Source organism: Amphiprion ocellaris, chromosome 20 (assembly GCF_022539595.1).
Source record: "Amphiprion ocellaris isolate individual 3 ecotype Okinawa chromosome 20, ASM2253959v1, whole genome shotgun sequence".
NCBI classification, from domain to species: Eukaryota; Metazoa; Chordata; class Actinopteri; family Pomacentridae; genus Amphiprion; species Amphiprion ocellaris.
The window spans coordinates 8909080-8930252 of record NC_072785.1 but is presented as its reverse complement, the minus strand read 5'-3'; the positions used below and the strand labels follow the sequence as shown (position 1 = coordinate 8930252).

At 38.2% G+C, this 21173-nt stretch overlaps 2 protein-coding genes and 4 gene segments (V, D, J or C); 2 read left to right on the top strand and 4 right to left on the bottom strand.

Annotated features, from left to right (window-relative positions):
- hltf (helicase-like transcription factor) overlaps positions 1-21173 on the top strand; it is a 196027-nt gene that overhangs the window by 112695 nt on the left and 62159 nt on the right. The gene's annotated exons all lie outside the window — the stretch shown is intronic.
- tspan37 (tetraspanin 37) lies at positions 232-7555 on the bottom strand. 4 transcript variants are annotated; one of them, XM_055006150.1, is made up of 7 exons: positions 7344-7555; positions 6548-6739; positions 6391-6465; positions 6205-6303; positions 5590-5742; positions 5396-5479; positions 232-910 (listed from the first exon to the last, which is right to left on the bottom strand). In XM_055006150.1, exons 1-7 carry the CDS (start codon positions 7434-7436, stop codon positions 794-796), a joined length of 813 nt encoding a protein of 270 aa, XP_054862125.1. In that variant the 5' UTR covers positions 7437-7555; the 3' UTR covers positions 232-793. The 4 variants fall into 4 exon arrangements, with proteins under 4 accessions (XP_054862125.1, XP_035806602.2, XP_035806604.2 ...); XM_035950709.2 differs by lacking the exon at positions 232-910 and adding an exon at positions 3420-3606; XM_035950711.2 differs by lacking the exon at positions 232-910 and adding an exon at positions 3420-3606 and having other exon boundaries at positions 6548-6661.
- Positions 10422-17429, top strand: LOC111586996 (Ig lambda-1 chain C region-like). The segment is given in 2 exon segments: positions 10422-10432; positions 16892-17429. A coding segment is annotated over 1 exon segment (312 nt).
- On the bottom strand, positions 14358-15378 carry LOC129347802 (immunoglobulin kappa variable 4-1-like). The segment is given in 2 exon segments: positions 14358-15184; positions 15277-15378. Coding segments are annotated over 2 exon segments (378 nt in total).
- Positions 18164-18608, bottom strand: LOC129347742 (Ig kappa chain V region BS-5-like). The segment is given in 2 exon segments: positions 18164-18474; positions 18566-18608. Coding segments are annotated over 2 exon segments (354 nt in total).
- On the bottom strand, positions 20481-21103 carry LOC129347741 (Ig kappa chain V-VI region XRPC 24-like). The segment is given in 2 exon segments: positions 20481-20812; positions 20949-21103. Coding segments are annotated over 2 exon segments (384 nt in total).

Here is a 21173-nt window from a genome sequence, read left to right as displayed (position 1 = left end):
TGTCACTCAATAAGAAAAAGAGAATAGTAAAATAATATATATAGATACTTACACATCTAGAAAAGAATATATCTACAGTGTAGTGCAAAATGACAGTTGCTAGAGTGAGAATATAGTGCAAAAAGCAGAGAATACTGTTCTTACCACAAGAATATTGTACAAGTGCAGTATTGAACAGAAATAAGAAGTCAGTAGTATTTTAGCTGAGAATGGCTCAGCCCTTTAGTAGGGTTATGGCAGGGAGGGGGGTGAACAGTTTATGTCCAGGATGAGTGGGGTCTCTGATGATGTTCCCTGACCTTTTCCTGGAAAACGTAATGAAATGAAAGAAAACGTTTGATACATAAAAATAAATACAATGAGAGTCAATGAGACCTAGACTATTTTCCTACCTTTAAGAACATTTTGAGAACTTTATAAAAAAAGAAGATAAAAACAGTATATTTAGAACAAAAAATCTAGTTGGGTAGAAATGCAGCATGTTCAAAGAAAGTTGTCTAAAAAAAAAAAAAAAAAACAAGCCTGTACCTTCCACCCAGTGACTACTCATATTCATCAAACAGAAGATGTGAGACATCAGTAAGATTTTTTTCCCACTTTTCCTGCTAATCTGTAGTGTCAGACATCACCCTGAAAGTTATAAACATCATCTTTTTGTTGCCAGAAAATCCCGTAATTAAGACTACAACTGCATTACGCGATTTATGTCTTTCCACGACTGTTGTGTTACATGTTTTGTAGTGTACTTTTATTGTTAAACAGTGGTGAGGTTTGCACAATATACAGTGACACACTATGTACAGTACAGTGCTCTCCCATCTGTCGCAGTGTGTTTAGGTTTTTCCAGTATTTGATATCCCATAAAAGGTTGTTCCCTCATCAGCTGGGCCACCGTCAGCAACAAAACAACCTGCACGATAAGAGGAGAAAAAAAAAAGAAGGATTCTAGTTAACTGCAAAGAATCAGCTTCTAAAAACAGACATTTTATCTTCCTTTCACATATTTAAATGCCACAATATTACAGCGTAAAATTACTATATAGCGTTGTGTAATGTAAGAATTCTGACAGTCAGCAGTCTTTCACAGTACTCCAACATTTCCTTTACATAAAATTACCCCCAGAAAAGTGTAACAGTGTAAGAGATGCATTAAGTGTGTAGATGATGTGTTCTTTGGATACAACTTGGGACAGAAATAAATAAATGACTTAATGAATGAATGTTAAGCATTTTGGGACGTTAGAAGGAAAAAAACATTAGCAAAGTCAAATGAAAAATATTGCTTGTTTTTCTTAAGACTACCCTTAAACATACAGTATTACTGCATTCTGTTTTTAACAAGTCTTGCAGTCAGCAGCACACCACATTTGTACACAATTTCACCACACCCTAAAACCACAAAATAGCCCAAAAATATGATGAGTAGTAGAAAGAACTAGGATGCTAAAATGAAATCAAAACCAAAATGTTTACTAAATAAAATAAACAAATAAATACAGTTTTTGTTAGGTATGACTTGCTACAATATATAAATATTCATAATCTTTATCCACTATAATTAAAGCAAAACTTAAATTTGCTTACTTTTTTAAATAACTGTCCCCAAACATACCTTCTCTGCTTTTACAACCTCAGATAAAGCTGCACCAATCAAAATTTAAATTTTACTAAAGGAAAAATTACTCTATGCCACAATAGCCACTACTAATTTTGGGTCTGGGCTGTTAGTTGGACCAACAAAAAGACATTTTAATGAAGTTTTAGAAGACTGTGCTGTGCATTTTCATATCATCGGATGCTTTGAAGACCGAATGATATATCAAGAAAATAATACGAAGATTATTAATAATTAAAGCAATGATTAGTTTCTGCCGCAGTAGGCTAAGTGCCTTACATCAAATAGTAGGGAGACATAGTTTGCATTGAATTGGCGAACAAAGTGGAACACTAAGGAGCTAAAGAGGATTCATTGGGGTTGCAGAGGGTTGAAGTCTATCAGAGCTGACTTAGGGTGAAGACAGGGGACACCCTGGACAGGTCACCAGTCTATCACAGGGCCACAAATAGAGACAAACAAGCACACTCACATTCACATCTACAGGTAATTTAGAGCTACCAATTAACTTCAGCATATTTTTGGATTGTGGGAGGAAGCCGGAGTCCCCAGAGAAAACCCACGCATGCACAGGGAGAACATGCAAACTCCATGCAGAAAGATCCCAGGAAGCTGGCTGGGATGTGAACCCAGGACCTTCTAGCTGCAAGGTGAAAGCACTAATCACCAAGCCACTGTACAGCCCAAAATAAAATCAGTTATTTTCCTGCTCTCTTCTCCTATTTCTGTCTCTTCTTGGCGACGTTCACTTCCCTCCAAGTCGACCTCACGCAGCGAAGAAACCGAGAAAGGAGCTACGTAACCGGCCACGCCCACCCGCGTCCGGGCACGCCTCTGCAGGAGACAGCGTGCTGTACATGCACGGTGGACACTCACTGCAGAGATGCACCCGAACGTGCATAAGAAAAATATGAACGAAGCATGCAAAGACCTTGTAAATTCTACACATCTGAAAGAAATACAGTAAAAAAAAAAATCTGAATCAGCTTCAATGGCCAAGTGCGTAAACACCATACAAGGAATGTGGTTGGTTGGTGTCACTCAATTAGAAAAAGAGAATAGTAAAATATGTATAGATACTTACACATCTAGAAAAGAATATATCTACAGAGTAGTGCAAAATGACAGTTGCTAGAGTGAGAATATAGTGCAAAAAGCAGAGAATACTGTTCTTACCACAAGAATATTGTGCAAGTGCAGTATTGAACAGAAATAAGAAGTCAGTAGTATTTTAGCTGAGAATGGCTCAGCCCTTTAGTAGGGTTATGGCAGTGAGGTGGTTTTTGTGGCTCTGTAGTGCCTGCCGGAGGGGAGGGGGTGAACAGTTTATGTCCAGGGTGAGTGGGGTCTCTGATGATGTTCCCTGACCTTTTCTTGGAAAACGTAATGAAATGAAAGAAAACCTTTGATACATAAAAATAAATACAATGAGAGTCAATGAGACCTAGACTATTTTCCTATTTTTAAGAACATTTTGAGAACTTTATAAAAAAAGAAGATAAAAATAGTATATTTAGAACAAAAAATCTAGTTGGGTAGAAATGCAGCATGTTCAAAGAAAGTTGTCTAAAAAAAAAAAAAAAAAAAACAAGTCTGTACCTTCCACCCAGTGACTACTCATATTCATCAAACAGAAGATGTGAGACATCAGTAAGATTTTTTTCCCACTTTTCCTGCTAATCTGTAGTGTCAGACATCACCCTGAAAGTTATAAACATCATCTTTTTGTTGCCAGAAAATCCCGTAATTAAGACTACAACTGCATTACGCAATTTATGTCTTTCCACGACTGTTGTGTTACATGTTTTGTAGTGTACTGAAGTAAACTTTTATTGTTAAACAGTGGTGAGGTTTGCACAATATACAGTGACACACTATGTACAGTACAGTGCGCTCCCATCTGTCGCAGTGTGTTTAGGTTTTTCCAGTATTTGATATCCCATAAAAGGTTGTTCTCTCATCAGCTGGGCCACCGTCAGCAACAAAACAACCTGCACGATAAGAGGAGAAAAAAAAGAAGGATTCTAGTTAACTGCAAAGAATCAGCTTCTAAAAACAGACATTTTATCTTCCTTTCACATATTTAAATGCCACAATATTACAGCGTAAAATTACTATATAGCGTTGTGTAATGTAAGAATTCTGACAGTCAGCAGTTCTTCACAGTACTCCAACATTTCCTTTACATAAAATTACCCCCAGAAAAGTGTAACAGTGTAAGAGATGCATTAAGTGTGCAGATGATGTGTTCTTTGGATACAACTTGGGACAGAAATAAATAAATGACTTAATGAATGAATGTTAAGCATTTTGGGACGTTAGAAGGAAAAAAACATTAGCAAAGTCAAATGAAAAATATTGCTTGTTTTTGTTAAGACTACCCTTAAACATACAGTATTACTGCATTCTGTTTTTAACAAGTCTTGCAGTCAGCAGCACACCACATTTGTACACAATTTCACCACACCCTAAAACCACAAAATAGCCCAAAAATATGAAGATAAAATAAAATTAAGTAAAAAGAACTAGGATGCTAAAATGAAATCAAAACCAAAATGTTTACTAAATAAAATAAACAAATAAATACAGTTTTTGTTAGGTATGACTTGCTACAATATATAAATATTCATAATCTTTACCCACTATAATTAAAGCAAAACTTAAATTTGCTTACTTTTTTAAATAACTGTCCCCAAACATACCTTCTCTGCTTTTACAACCTCAGATAAAGCTGCACCAATCAAATTTTAAATTTTACTAAAGGAAAAATTACTCTATGCCACAATAGCCGCTACTAATTTTGGGTCTGGGCTGTTAGTTGGACCGAAAAAAAGACATTTTAATGAGGTTTTAGAAGACTGTGCTGTGCATTTTCATATCATCAGATGCTTTGAAGACCGAATGATATATCAAGAAAATAATACGAAGATTATTAATAATTAAAACAATGATTAGTTTCTGCCGCAGTAGGCTAAGTGCCTTACATCAAATAGTAGGGAGACATAGTTTGCATTGAATTGGTGAACAAAGTGGAACACTAAGGAGCTAAAGAGGATTCATTGGGGTTGCGGAGGGTTGAAGTCTATCAGAGCTGACTTAGGGTGAAGACAGGGGACACCCTGGACAGGTCACCAGTCTATCACAGGGCCACAAATAGAGACAAACAAGCACACTCACATTCACATCTACAGGTAATTTAGAGCTACCAATTAACCTCAGCATATTTTTGGACTGTGGGAGGAAGCCGGAGTCCCCAGAGAAAACCCACGCATGCACAGGAAGAACATGCAAACTCCATACAGGAAGATCCCAGGAAGCTGGCTGGGATGTGAACCCAGGACCTTCTAGCTGCAAGGTGAAAGCACTAATCACCAAGCCACTGTACAGCCCAAAATAAAATCAGTTATTTAATTTTAAGAAGCCACTGGGGCACCCGTATAGCTCGATGCGTTGAGCGGGCGACCCATGTACAGGGGCTGGTCCCCGACGCAGCTGGCCCGGGTTCGATTCCCGCTCACGGCCCTTTGCTGCATGTCTTCTCCTGACTCTTCTCCCATTTCCTGTCTCTCTCTTACTGCACCTATCCAATAAAGCCGATAAAAGGCCAAAAAAATAACTTAAAAAAAAAAAAAAAAAATAAATAAATAAATTTTAAGGAGCCACTGATCTAATAATAGTAAATGTATCCCTGTATTAGCTGCTACATTTTTCATTTAAGGTGCATTTCCTGTCAACACTATACCAAAAATCAGCTCAAACATGTCATAAAGTCTTTTATACCTCCACTAGAAAAACCAGTGGTGAACCCCAGATGATAAAACTCAGCATAAACTGAAAGGCCATCTCCACCTTCACCTGGCAGCCCTGAAAAAAATGACATTTGAAAATAAAATAAACAGAGGGGTCCAATCAGATGTTCATGCCAGAGTTTTTTTAAGTCTGAGTGCTGATTTTATCAGGATGCACTTGTTTACCTCTGCATAAAGCTGCCATGATTCTTCCACAGAGCCATTACAAGAGGGGAAAGTAACGTTGCAGCAGCTGTGAGGAACCCAGAGTCCTCCGGTTCGGTTAAACCACGAAGTTTCCAGCCAATCCCTGTAGTCATGGACACCACAACACTGGAACTAACAGGCATAAAGAACCAAACCATTGTCAGTCGATATAAAACACTGGAAACCTTCTAGAAATAGACTTTTGGTTAACATGAGAGTTAGGATTTTGGTTTGCTTTTTCCTTGTGATGGTGCCATTTGAACAGATGATTTAAGGCCTGAGGTTTTCTGGTTTTGTGGAGCTGGTGGGGAAGCAAGTGAGGAAACTATAAGAGCTGACTGTAGCTTAAGACAGCTGTCATCCAAAACAAATACCTCTGAAGCATCTTAAAGCCTTAATATTGTCTTAATGGAAAGCTGTCATCAAGGGAAGGTGATAAACTTCCATTTTTAACACGAGTGGGAAGCTTCAGTACTGGCTCAGATGTTGCCGTTTGCTTTCATGTCCCTTATTGACTGTATGTTGCACACAAAAAAAAAACAAGATTGTTGCATGTTTATGCACATATGGCAGTGTTGACATGACTAATCACACCTCTTCTTGGGTGGCATCCACGGTCCAAGAGTTGGGGTCCTCGCTGCTGCCCATGTACGTCTCAAACACAACACTGAAGTTAGCTATCTCTGTCTCCAGCTGCACAGAAAGTCAGTGGACACAAAGAACATAAACATGCATTTTTCCCCAGAAATTTGCTCCCTAGTGCACATGATTTTCGCATACCTTAACTGAGTGGAAATAAGCCAATGCTGAAGCCGTACTTTCCAGGCAAAAGATCACAACTAGCAGATAAACAAACTGGAAAGGAAAACCTTTTGTTATGAACAGTCCACGTGCTGATAATGGACACAGATGTTCACATTCACACTGACATCCTCACCAGTCCCTGCAGGCAGGAGGAATCCCTGAGGCTCAGCCAGGAGCCGAGACACCCGGTGGCCAAAAGGAACGCAGCACTGGTCAGAGTGAGGACAGCCGGCAGGGTGATGTAAACCTGAGAGAAGAACAAGCTGCTTTTACTGTACTTCATCAGCAGGTAGACTCCACTCAGGCCCACCACCAACCCCACCACCTGGTCCATTTAAAAACAAAGACGGACAAAAACAGAATTATTTAGGCCTCTCACAAATCAGCTTCCTTTTGAAATTCGTTCATCTTTTTCAAAGAAGTGTGTCAAAAAGTTGGGAAATATTCATACTGCTTTTGAATTTGGCTGTCAGAAGTTACAACCATGAGAAGATCCACTCATTACTGGTGTTCTCAGCTGTTTCCTTATAGATGAACCCAGTAGCTGCCAGCCCTACATCAGTGCTGCACTGATCTTGTTCTGTAACTCTTGGCACTTTTGGACGTGAAATTTCAATGCTTTCTTGCAGGGATACTTGTTTAAATCCACACACAGGCCACTGCAGCTCCACTGCATCATATTTTAACCCTAGAATCCTCAAAATAACTTTATTTGCGCAGCACTTTGTTTGCTTGACAACAAGACAAATTTACAAATTAGAAAACAATTTCAACGCCTTTTTAATTTTTTATTATTATTATTTTTTAAAGAGAATAGTCTTCAACTTTGTCCTGCTTTTAAGAAGAACATTTTGGAACTGAAAGACACATTATATTTGGGTAGAGGCAGAAGTGTACAAGATAATGAAATATAATAAAGTCTCACCTACCCACAGAAGTTGACACATCAGCTGCAGTGTTGTTTTTAAAGCATTTCTCCTCTGATCATTCATATTCAGGCGAAATCCACCCCACAGATGCATAAAACTGGCACATGAAGTCTGTGAAGGTCTGTAAAGAAAACATCATCTATTTGGTGAAACGAGGAAAGGTTTTAGCCACATCGGTCTTCACAGCTTTGAGCAACTTCTCTTCCGTGATGTGAACAGATGAACTTCCCCAATGAAAGCAGAACACCTTTGGTTTAATGTGAGAATTCAACACAACAGCTTCTAATACGATGTTTTCTGTGCTTGTCAAAGGTGAGAGGCGGGGTAAAAATTACACCCTGGGCATGATGCCTTTCAAATGGATTTAACACAGGTTCAGTATTTACCTGTAATAGCAAAGGGACCTCAGATGTCATTTAATCAGATCAACACTGCCCTCTTGTGAATTTAAAAAAGTGGGGGATCTGGCAGCGAGGAAGCCAGAAAAAACTATAATGTTATAAAAAACGGTGAAAATAATCTGTGAAATAATTCGATTTTTACCACATTTAAATACACTTAAAACGGTGTGAATGAATAAACTTCTATTTGTAAAAATACAGATTTTTGATGTGGACATCTTGATTTTTTCAAGATCCTCATTGTGATTTTACTTGATATTCTTTGTAATTTAATGTCAAATATTAGTCATTTAAATAGGTTTTTTGATGTGTTTTTGGCCTATTTTTTATGGTAAACTTTAAATCAACACTTTTTAAATGTGATTTTGTTATCTGTAATTTAACAAAGTGGGAAAAATCTATAACATAACATTTTTTTAAAATTAAGCACCCTTTTTAATCTGTAATATACCTATTTTTTTCTTTCAAATAAGGGCAAGTATATGTAAAATGACAACATTTTGTGCTGACTTAAATATGGTTAAAAATTATTTTAATGTCAAACATTGTAAAAAGAGCAACTTATTAACTGTATTAAAGAAAACAAATTTTATGGGTTAACGGTTACATTAATGCTATTTTTCTATAATTTCCCATATGTGTAATTTGTCAAAACAGGGAAAACTGGTTAAAATAAATAAATTTTAAAAAGATGTAATCTGTAAATAGTTTTTTTTTTTTTTAATACAGGTAAACTTTTTTTGGTGTTTGTTGTTTGTTTGCTTTGTTTTTCTTCTTGACTCTTTAGTATAGCGCCTGTGGCAGTTCAGGGTTAGTTGTGGAAGAAGAATTTGTTTTCTTTACTCAAGTCAAGTTAAAGCTCTACATGCAAAGTCTACACTGAATAAAACACAGGTGTAGTCAACTAAATTAACTGACAGTTTTAAAAGTAAGTCTTGAATTTTACATATTAAATGAATATAGCTGATGCATTACTGGGTAAGTAGTGTCTCATGACAAAGCTAATTTCACTACTTTATATACTGTTGCAAACTTTTATCTGCGGAAATCATGTAAAAGATGTAAAAATTGGATGTGTAACATTAAAAGTCAAGTGTCAACGTTTTGACTGTATTCATAACCTATTCCAACACACGCCATAGCTGAACATTGTGGAAAATCTTATCAAGACAAGTTCAGAACATTTTAAGTTTTAATCAGACACCGTTCCTCAGGATTTGACAACAGAGAATAGCCAAGAGGGCAGGATTTAATGCCCATTACAGTGTAAAAGTCCAAGAGGGTGACTTTAAGTTTGTAACAATAATCATGGTTAAGTTTTTGTTGTTTTAGTGTCATTACTGTGTTTCAGTTGGAGCTTGGTGAGGTTCCTGTCAGCTCTGTGTTCAGTGGTCTGTGTCAGAGTTTCTTCCTCTTCAACAGCTGCACTTGGTTCCTGCTGTAACAGTTCAGAGTCTCTGCAGTCTGACTGAGGAGGTTTTTGTACGACCATAAATCACTGTGTCAACACATCGGCACTGTTTATTACATGAACACTTTTACAATAGTAAACTGCTGCATCTTCAGTCTGAACTCCACTGATGGTCAAAGAGAAGTCAGAGCTTCTTCCACTGCCACTAAACCGAGCTGGAGTTCCTGAATGACTGATGCTCACATGTCTTACAAGGAGCTTTGGAGTCTGTCCAGATTTCTGTTGGTACCAGAACATACACGAACCATGAGTGCACGAGGCAACATTTTGGCTGGTCTTACAGGTCAGAGTGACAGTGGATCCTGGAGTAAATGTCACTACTGGAGGTTGAGTCACAGTCACCTGACTGCTGCATCCTGCAAACACAAACAAATTATTCATTGAACAGCAGGAATAAATGAAACAAAAGGCAGAAGATCATGTCTGAAATGTTGCTGAATGAATGAACCTGTAAAACAGCAGCAGAGCAGCGTCCAGATGAGGATGGAGATGAGAGTCATGGTGGTTGTGCTTTCTGCTGTGTTGACTGACAGATGTGAGTCCTGCAGTGTTGAACTCACAGGACTATAAACCTTCTCACTTCACATCAGCTGATGATGCAAAGCCTCCTCTCTATGGAAATGATTTCTCTGCTGTCAACACACTGAAGGCAACGTGGGACACAAAATCAGGAGAAACACTGTTTGGATTTACACTAAATATCATCTCAATGGAACAGAGGAAAATATTTTCAAATTAAAAATGAAGATGAGGATTTAAGGACTGTTTAAGTTTTTTTTTTCACTATGGTTGGTATGACATGTTTTTTCTGATGTAAGTTTCTTCAGAAAGCTTCCTTTAGATAAATATAACTTTCAAAATATTTTTTGAAGTTATTATGATTCAAAGCAACCTCTATAATTCACCACATCAGTGTCATTAAATTTCGAAAATAAATATATTTTTACAGAGTGTAATTGTGTCTCTGTCAGTTGTAAAACTGTATATTGTAAATCTTAATAAAAAGCTGATTAAAAATACATTTGTCCTATTCATATTATGATCTATATTTTAAATGACCTTTGGAGATTTATTGAAATCCTTTAATGGGGTGTTTTTTTGAGTGTTTTCAGTAGTTAGATGCTTATTTTCAGTGCAGGAGGTTTTTGTACGGCCACTCAATGACTTTGTATCACTGTGGTGCACTTTTGGTGGAGGAACCAAACTCATCATTGACTGTAAGTACCAGAAATTTTTCTTTGTGCAACATTCAGCTTTTATATGTATTTATTAACATCTCATTCCAAATGTGATCGAGTTCAGTGATTATAGTTGATGTTGAATTTTCTCGTTTATCAAGTGAAGTCGGTTTCACTGTCTGAGAGGCTTCACTGATATGAAAATTTATTCAGGATTGCATATTATAAAATGAAAAACTATAATTTTTAAAATTAATGTTGTAAAGATAATATGTGCACAACTGTTGCTTTTTAAACATATTAAGGTGGAATTTTTCAGAGCAAAATCTTTCCAAGTGTTAGTTGAATTGTTCACACTGTTATCGATTTATTTCAAAAGTTACAGTTTTAAAAATTCGATTCTGATGTGATTTTCTGTCAGATAAATATAATTTTAGCAGTAAATGCAGATCAACTTTGTGTTCACGGTTCAGTCATTGCAGTTTGAAGGAAGTGAAAGAGACAGATGACAAAGTCTCCACTGTTTTCACATCAGTGTTTCAACTCTGTCAGTTTGAACATCAGAAAACCGTCACAGGGATGAAGTTATTCACTGTCACACGTTATCAAACACATCTGATCATGTCATCAATAATCTTCATTGATGAATCTTTTACTTATTTCCTCTTGAATCATGAGTCTGATGGTTTGATGCTGAGTGATTTATGGTGCAACAGTAAAACAAGTTGTCATGTTTTATTGGATCAGACTCATGAAATGAGCAGTGTGTGATTTCTCCTGATTCCCAGCCTTCATTGTGACTCCTGTGTGTTGTCTCCCCCCTCTCCTCCCCCTCTCTCCCCTCCAGTGGGTGTGGTGCGCCCCACCCTGACCGTCCTCCCCCCCTCCACACAGGAGGTGCAGCAGAGCAGTGCCACACTGGTGTGTCTGGCCAGCGGGGGCTTCCCCTCAGCCTGGAGGCTGGGCTGGAAGGTGGGGGGCAGCAGCAGGTCCTCAGGGGTGTCACACAGCCTGGAGGTCCTGGGGAGGGACGGCCACTACAGCTGGAGCAGCACCCTGAGCCTCCCTGCAGACCAGTGGAGGAAGGCGGGCTCAGTGAGCTGTGAGGCCAGTCTGGATGGACACAGTCCTGTCAGTCAAAGCCTGGACCCTGAGAGCTGCTCAGAGTAGAGCTTCAGCAACAGCTGCTGTGTGGAAATGATGCTTGTGAGATCTTCATCAAGCTGCACATCTCCTCTCTTCTCACATTTCTGCCAGTTCATTGCAACTTTTATGTTAAATCAGTGATGTGAAACTAATCTTACTCATGTTCTGCTTCATATTCATTAACCAAAGGCCTAAAATAAAAGTGTAGTTTAAAACTAATGACTGTCTTTGTATTCATTTTGCAACATATTCATGCATCAAATTTCACATTTTCATCACACTTCTGATTAACATCCAGTGAGGTTTCAATGACTTAGTTTTATGACATTTATTAATATAGTGTAAAATATAAAACATATATCGATGTTTCAAATGCTATGACCACATTATGTTAATGTGCCGACTAATCAAAATATAAGAAAATACTTTTATCTGTGCCCTTAAGTGGACTCATTAACAAACACAAAAAAGAGAAGTTTTAATGATCCACATCTAATTTAAAACTGTATGTAAGATGCTGAGTACCTTTTAGTTTTATTTAGATCCACTGTGTTTCTGCTTGATCACTCTTGTGTTGTGTTCACTGAACCAGTTTTTCTCATCACTGTCAAGCTTCTGCACCTGCAGCCTTCAGTTAAACTGTGGGAGGTTTTTGTACGACTCTATATCACTGTGTGAACACAGCGGCACCGTTTACAAGATGAACACCCAAACAGTAGTAAACTCCTGCATCACCAGCCTGAACTCCACTGATTGTCAGAGTGAATTCAGGCTCTGATCCGCTGCTGCTGAAGTGACTCGGAGTGTCAGATTCACGTGTGCTGATTTTATAAAACAACAGTTTGGGAGGTTGTCCAGCTTTCTGCAGATACCAGCTGAGATCATCATCAACTCCTGTACTTGCTGAACAGCTCAGAGACACAGTTTCCCCCAAACCAACAGACTTTGATGCAGGAGACTGAATCACAGATGGACTGGCTCCTGATCCTGGAAATAAAAACAGTGAAAAATACATTATCTCTAGAAATTACAATGTGCATCATCAAACAATCGTAAATAGAATCACAGTACGTCTCACCTTGAAGTCCGAGCAGCAGCGTGATCAGTGGAGTCAGAAACATGGTCACCAGGATTGATCTCACTGTCAGAGACTCTGCACAGACTTTTCTCACTGCTTCATCTTAAGCTGCTTCAGGAGCAGTGATGCACAGCAATCATTCAAAACACAACCTGCATCATCAAACTAATGCTTGTGCTGCTGTGAAAAGGTGGTTCAGATGCAAAATGAAATCATCTGTCAGCACAGTTACATCAGTGGCTCGATGGAATCTATTTTCAGCTCAAAATCACATTTAAAATTAACTTTAGAGAGAAAATCATGATTACATATTTAGGCTGCATTTAATTTTTTGTCGCATCTCACTCTGTTGTTTAGAAGTTTTATCTCAGTCTGACAGAAATAATGATTTTTCTCCCACTATAAAGCTGGTTCAGTGATCATCACGTCCATTTTAATCATAAACATTTATTTTAAAGGAGATTCTGGAGTGTTTTAGACATCTGAACGGACAAAAGTCAGAGCTGAGAGAATTCAGTCTTTGACCTGGATGTTTTCAAAGTGTAAGATCATTAAAACATCCCAGTGATTGTTAAGATTTTTGATGCATTTCTGAACAAACACTGCAACAAATTGCTTCACCAGGATTTTACTGAATTTCTACGGGGTATTTACTTTAATTTTCTTACTTACTTGAACACTGATTACTGGACTCATCAGTAGAATATGAGGTTTACTGTTTAAAATAGTGACTACCTACTACAATAATATACTGTATTATGAAATGCGGCCATGAAAATGAGCAATAACTGTAGTTTTCAACGACATGGACTTGCAGACAAGTACCATTAAAAAACTATTTGTCTTTCATCTTTATAATCCAGAATTGAAAACTCTGTTTAATATTAACGTGCATATGACATTGAAACACCTAAAACTGCTACGGGGGGATTTAGAGAACCCAGGAGTAGGCACAGATAAGTCAGACAGGAGGTTCAAGGGAAAGAGGTTTTTAGTTTAACAAAACAGGAACTAAACCAGTACAGAAAATGGGTAACCGAACAGGGGGGAAACTAAACCAAATCTATGCTAAATAAGTCACAGTACTAAAACCAACACTAAGATTACAAAAAGGGAAGTTTACAAAACTAAAGTGAATTAACAAAACTAAGCTAAGAGGGGTACTCACAAGATGGAGGAACAGACAACAGGGGAGGGAAGACAGGCTTAGAGAATCCAGGGGCAGACTGAGACACGACGGGAAAAACAGGCTGGAGACTGAAATAGGACCAGTGAGAATCCAAAAGAAGATCTGAGTCCAAGTGAGGGAAATCCAGTGGATGGGAAAACTGAGTCCAAAAGCAGAGTCCATGAAGGCATGTAGGTTACAGACAGGGAGTGAGTCTTTATGAGCCAGTGGGGAGTGAATGAAAGGACAGAGCTTAAATAGGTGGAGGTGAGGTGGAGAACAGGTGAATGGAGTGATCTGATTATTGCAGCTGACACTCATTGCAGTAATTAGCTGATGACAGAATGCAGGCAGGAGAAACAGGGAGAGAGAGAGAGAGACATGAGGGAGAGGTGACAGACAGAGTGAGACAAAGAGACAGGACAAAACAGAAACAGATCAGAACCCAAGAGAGAAAGGAGGAAACATGGGGAAGAAGGGGAAAGAAGGGTAGAAGCTGGAGCAGGATCATAACAAAAACAATGAAGGATTGGGCAAATTGTGCTTTTATTGATTGGTAATTTGTGTTCAAAGACAACAATGTCATTCCAGACCTTCAGTCTCTCTGCTGCCTCCATCCTCTGAGCAGCTCTGGAAGAGATTCAGGGACTGGATGAAACTTTAGAACCTGATACTTGTTACTGATGGAGGAAATGTTTCTCCTTTCTAAAATGAAACTAACATCATGTGTATTTCATGGGAAAATCTGTTGATCAGGATTAGAAACTGAAGCAATCATGTGAAGCACATTTTTAGAGAGAAAAATCTATTATTCAAATATGTAATCATCCACTTTTGTCTCTTCAAGTTAGAGGGAACATAATACATAACAAATCTTGTTTTATATAAACTTGAATTACAGCTGAATTAATTTCAGTGTAAATGTGTGTTTGGTGCTTGGTGAGGTTCCTGTCAGCTCTGTGTTCAGTGGTCTGTGTCAGAGTTTCTTCCTCTTCAGCAGCTGCACTTGGTTCCTGCTGTAACAGTTCAGAGTCTCTGCAGTCTGACTGAGGAGGTTTTTGTACGACCATAAATCACTGTGTGAACACTCCACGGCTGTGGTAACTCTGACAGTAGTAAACTGCTGCATCTTCAGTCTGAACTCCACTGATGGTCAACGTGAAGTCAGAGCTGCTTCCACTGCCACTAAACCGAGATGGAGTTCCTGACTCAAGCTTTTTCGCATATTTTACAAGGAGCTTCGGAGTCTGTCCAGATTTGTGTTGATACCAGGCTATACCCTCATCACCATCAGACCATCTAAAAACATCCTGGCTGGTCTTACAGGTCAGAGTGACAGTGGATCCTGGAGTAAATGTCACTACTGGAGGTTGAGTCACAGTCACCTGACTGCTGCATCCTGCAAAAACAAACAAATTATTCATTGAACAGCAGAAATAAATGAGACAAAAGGCAGAAAATCATGTCTGAAATGTTGCTGAATGAATGAACCTGTAAAACAGCAGCAGAGCAGCGTCCAGATGAGGATGGAGATGAGAGTCATGGTGGTTGTGCTTTCTGCTGTGTTGACTGACAGATGTGAGTCCTGCAGTGTTGAACTCACAGGACTATAAACCTTCTCACTTCACATCAGCTGATGATGCAAAGCCTCCTCTCTATGGAAATGATTTCTCTGCTGTCAACACACTGAAGGCAACGTGGGACACAAAATCAGGAGAAACACTGTTTGGATTTACAATAAATATCATCTCAATGGAACAGAGGAAAATATTTTCAAATTAAAAATGAAGATGAAGATTTAAGGACTGTTTGTTTTTTTTCCCACTATAATTGGTATGACATGTTTGTTTTCTGATGTTAGTTTCTTCAGAAAGTTTCCTTTAGATAAATATAACTTTCAAAATATTTTTTTAAGTAATGATTATTGACAGCATATCATATAATTAACTATATGTCAGTGTAATTAAATTTGGAAAATAAGTATATTTTTACGAAGTGTAATTCTGTCTCTGTAAGTTGTAAAACTATAAATTGTAGATCTAAATATAAAGCTTATTAAAAATACACATATGTTATTAATTTTATCATCTGTATTGTAAATTACCTTTGTAGATTCATGAAGGTCATTTTAAGTTGTGTTATTTGCGTGTTTTCAGTAGTTAGATGTTTGTTCACAGTGCAGGAGGTTTTTGTACGGCCACTCAATGAGTTTGTATCACTGTGGTACACTTTTGGTGGAGGAACCAAACTCATCATTCACTGTAAGTATCACAATTTTATCATTTCTACCATATAAAATATGTTTCAAAATTCTACATCAGGATCTGATAAAACAAGAATTAGTTTTACTGATAATTTGTATTTTGTAAATTTTATGATGATTTTAGCATCGTGGCTGAAATCACAAATGTGGTATGAAAAGAGCACAGATCTCTAAATTATGAAAATAGAACATTTTCTTTTGTTGTAGATGATGGATACATGAGAAATAACTAGAATTTTACCATTTTTACTTTGGAATTAATCGTGTGCAATCAATACTATCAAATTAAATCATGAGGTAATTTATGTTGTAATTTTTAATATTGAAACTTTGGATACAAAACCTGATGTACATGCTGATAAAAAAATATAAATTTAAATGTATATTAATGTTGACAGTAGTTTGAGTTTTGAGCTGCTTATTTTCAGGTGGTGAGAAGGAAGTGAAACAAACAGATGACAACGTCTTCAACTGTGTGCAGACATTTCATTTCTTTCATCAAGAAAGTCGTTCAGGCGATAAATCCCTGTCAGTGTTTATTACATTTACACCTGAGTTATGTGACACATTTTGGTGTCAGTCTTTGGCATTTTTCATGAGACACACAGTTGAAGATTCACACTTGAAGAGTCAAAGTTACATCAATAATTAGATGATTTTTGTTAGTAAAAACCCTGATTTGCGTCCATGTGTGGCCTCCTCTCCTCTGTCTCATCACAGCATCCTGCTCACAGCTGATCCACAGTCATGTTAACCTCTGTCATGTATCATCAGAGTCTGTCTGTCTGTCTGTCCTACAGTGGAAGTCAATGTGTCCTCCTGTGTCTCTGCTCTCCCCTCCAGCTGGCCCCATGGTCAGGCCCTCAGTCTCTCTGCTCCCTCCCTCCTCTGAGCAGCTCTCCGGAGGCTCGGCCACGCTGGCCTGCCTGCTGAGCGGCTACTCTCCTCAGGGAGCCGTGGTGAGCTGGGAGGTGGACGGGACGGAGGTGACAGAGGGGGTCCTGAGCAGCTCCGAGGAGGAGAAGAGCGGACGCTACAGCAGCAGCAGCACCCTGAGCCTGAGCCAGGAGCGCTGGATGAAAGGAGAGCAGTACTCCTGCCATGTCCTCCATCATGACCACAGGCAGAGCCGCTCCCTCCACAGGAGCCAGTGTCAGGACTAGAGGGAGCAGCTGAAGCCCAGGACAGGAGCTCTGTGTGGGGGGAGCAGGAGGAGCACAGCTGCTGCTCTCATCACTGTCACTTGGAATGTTTGTAGAGGAAACTCAAGCTTTGTGTGACAGACACCAACACTGCTGTAAAGTGTTGGACAGCAGGAATTTAGAGAATAAAGTGTGCAGCTCAACAGCTTTATGTGACTTTGCTTCATAACTGTCATGTTGATGTTACTGGCTAATAAAATTTGCATGAAGAAATAAGATGATGAAGTGTTTTGTCCTCTTTTCTCATCATGAGTAATTAAAACTTCCCCCTTTGTTTCTGACAATGAATGAGAACAGATGTTTGAGATTTTTAACACCTTTTGAAACAATTTTTGAAACAAGACAGTATACTTCTGGTATTTCTCATGTTCTGTTTCATTTATTATTGTAAAGATGCCCCAATTTGATCAACAGCAAGTGTTACTTATTTTACTTTCATTGTATGTCTTTTAATGCAGTATATATGTATTGACATGCAATCAGACCTATATTAAATCTCAAAGTTATGATCATCATCCAGTAAGGTTTCTTGAATAAGTATTGTAATCTGAATCATTATGGTATGAAACATAAAGTACGGCATCCTCATATTTTGTAAATAATCTGCTTTTCTGAGTGTGAGTTAGTTTTAATGTGAATACTGACAAAATATGAGCAAATGGAAATATTGTTGAACATCTTTTCCTGTCAGTGGACTCATTCTAACAGCAATCTCTAGTTAAAAATACAAGATTCATGTTACATATATTTAAGTTCAAGCCACATAGAAGAAACTGAGTTTTATTTAGCTTCATTGTGTTTCTGCTTGATCACTCTTGTGTTGTGTTCACTGGACCAGTTTTTCTCATCACTGTCAAGCTTCTGCACCTGCAGCCTTCACTTAAACTGTGGGAGGTTTTTGTACGACTCTATATCACTGTGTGAACACTGGGCCTCTGTAAACACCCAAACAGTAGTAAACTCCTGCATCACCAGCCTGAACTCCACTGATTGTCAGAGTGAATTCAGGCTCTGATCCGCTGCTGCTGAAGCGACTCGGAGTGTCAGATTCACGTGTGCTAATTTTATAAAACAACAGTTTGGGAGGCTGTCCAGCTTTCTGCAGATACCAGCTGAGATCATCATCAACTCCTGTACTTGCTGAACAGCTCAGAGACACAGTTTCCCCCAAACCAACAGACTTTGATGCAGGAGACTGAATCACAGATGGACTGGCTCCTGATCCTGGAAATAAAAACAGTGAAAAATACATTATCTCTAGAAATTACAATGTACAGCATCAAACAATCGTAAATAGAATCACAGTACGTCTCACCTTGAAGTCCGAGCAGCAGTGTGATCAGTGGAGTCAGAAACATGGTCACCAGGATTGATCTCACTGTCAGAGACTCTGCACAGACTTTTCTCGCTGCTTCATCTTAAGCTGCTTCAGGAGCAGTGATGCACAGCAATCATTCAAAACACAACCTGCATCATCAAACAAATACTTGTGCTGCTGTGAAAAGGTGGTTCAGATGCAAAATGAAATCATCTGTTAGCACAGTTACATCAGTGGCTCGATGGAAGCTGTTTTCAGCTCAAAATCACATTTAAAATTAACTTTAGAGAGAATGTCATGATTACATATTTAGGTTGCATTTAATTTTTTGTCGCATCTCACTCTGTTGTTTAGAAGTTTTATCTCAGTCTGACACAAATAATGATTTTTCTCCCACTATAAAGCTGGTTCAGTGATCATCACGTCCTTTTTTTCAATCATGAAAATTCATTTTAAAGGAACTTCTGGAATGTTTGTGGGATCTATATGGACAACAATCAGAGCATAGACAATTCAGTCATTTAACTGGACGTTATCAAAATGTAAGATCATGAAAACATCTGAATGATTGTTAAGATATTTCAAGTATTCCTTAATAAACACTGTAACGAATCGTTTCACCACAATTATCAATTTTTCTTGCAATGCTTTTATTTTAATTTTCTTACTTACGTTATCACTGATTACTGAACTGTACAGTAGAATATAAGGTTTTACTGTTTAATATTGTGATTATCTATCACAATAATATGTTGTATGAAATGTGGCCATTAACATGAGCAATAACTGCAACTGTTGTTATCTGTAAACATTTTCAATGACATTGGCTTTAGGCAAAAACCACTAAAAAGCTGTTTGTCTTTCATCTTTATGATTCCGAATTGAAAACTTTGCTTAATATTAAAATGCATATACTGTTAAACATGTAATACAATGACGGATAGGGCAAATTGTCGCTTTATTTATTGGGAATATGTGTTCAAAAACAGCAATGTATGGTCATTTGTAATTTATTTAAAATGTATCAGAAACCAAGCAAGAACTTCTCTTTATGTAAAATGAAAGAAAAAAAGTCTGAAAAATTTACAATCTCACGGTATCAGTGAAACGTTTTCAATAATATTCTATCTTCCAAAATCCAGCTGTAAGTCTAATCAGTGCTTTGTAAACTGTTGTGTTCAGTCAGTTTTTACAGCAGCTTGTTGGAAACGTTCATTCTTGCATTAATCTCCAAAAACATCAGATTTTACAGTGTTTAAGCGTATTTCAGAAAAACCAAACACTAATGTTACAACTTGGCTGTATGTTTAGAATAGTTTATTCCATTGTTCATATCTGTTGTTTATTCATGTTTGGTTCACAGGTTTGTCACATCTGGTGTCACTCTGTAGTGTGAAGAAGGTTTTTGTCAGACGACCTGAAGCTTCGCTGCTTGTTTTACATGAAACTCATCAAACTCAGCAAGTTTGAGTTGATTCCAGACCTTCAGTCTCTCTGCTGCCTCCATCCTCTGAGCAGCTCTGGAAGAGATTCAGGGACTGGATGAAACTTTAGAACCTGATACTTGTTAATGATGGAGGAAATGTTTCTCCTTTCTAAAATGAAACTAACATCATGTGTATTTCATGGGAAAATGTGTTGATCACAATTAGAAACTGAAGCAATCGTGTGAAGCAACTTTTGTCTCTTCAAGAAAAACAACACATAAAAAATCTTGTTTTATATAAACTTGAATTACAGCTGAATTAATTTCAGTGTAAATGTGTGTTTGGTGCTTGGTGAGGTTCCTGTCAGCTCTGTGTTCAGTGGTCTGTGTCAGAGTTTCTTCCTCTTCAGCAGCTGCACTTGGTTCCTGCTGTAACAGTTCAGAGTCTCTGCAGTCTGACTGAGGAGGTTTTTGTACGACCATAAATCACTGTGTGAACACTGGGCCATCGTGGTAACTCTGACAGTAGTAAACTGCTGCATCTTCAGTCTGAACTCCACTGATGGTCAAAGAAGCATCAACACCATTTCCTTGTCCACTGAATCGAGCAGGAACTCCACCACCGGATGGTTTGTGTATACCATTATAAATCAGCAGTTTAGGAGCTTGTCCAAATTTCTGCTGATACCAGTGTACTCTACTAGCTCCATCTGACCAAGAATAAACTTTTGGGTTGATGTTACAGGTCAGAGTGACTGTGGATCCAAGTGAAGATGTTTTTGCTGCAGGCTGAGTCACAGTCACTTGACCACTAGAACCTGGAACAAAGAGCATTATTATAAAATAAGCCAGCAGAATTTCTTACATTTAGGTTGTTGTTTACAGTCTTCAGTGTTGAAACAGTTCAGATAAAAGTATTTCAACAGAAAATGTGATGTTGAAATGAGTCCTGACCTTGGAAGCAGCAGCAGAGCAGCGTCCAGATGAGGATGGAGATGAGAGTCATGGTGGTTGTGCTTTCTGCTGTGTTGACTGACAGATGTGAGTCCTGCAGTGTTGAACTCACAGGACTATAAACCTTCTCACTTCACATCAGCTGATGATGCAAAGCCTCCTCTCTATGGAAATGATTTCTCTGCTGTCAACACACTGAAGGCAACGTGGGACACAAAATCAGGA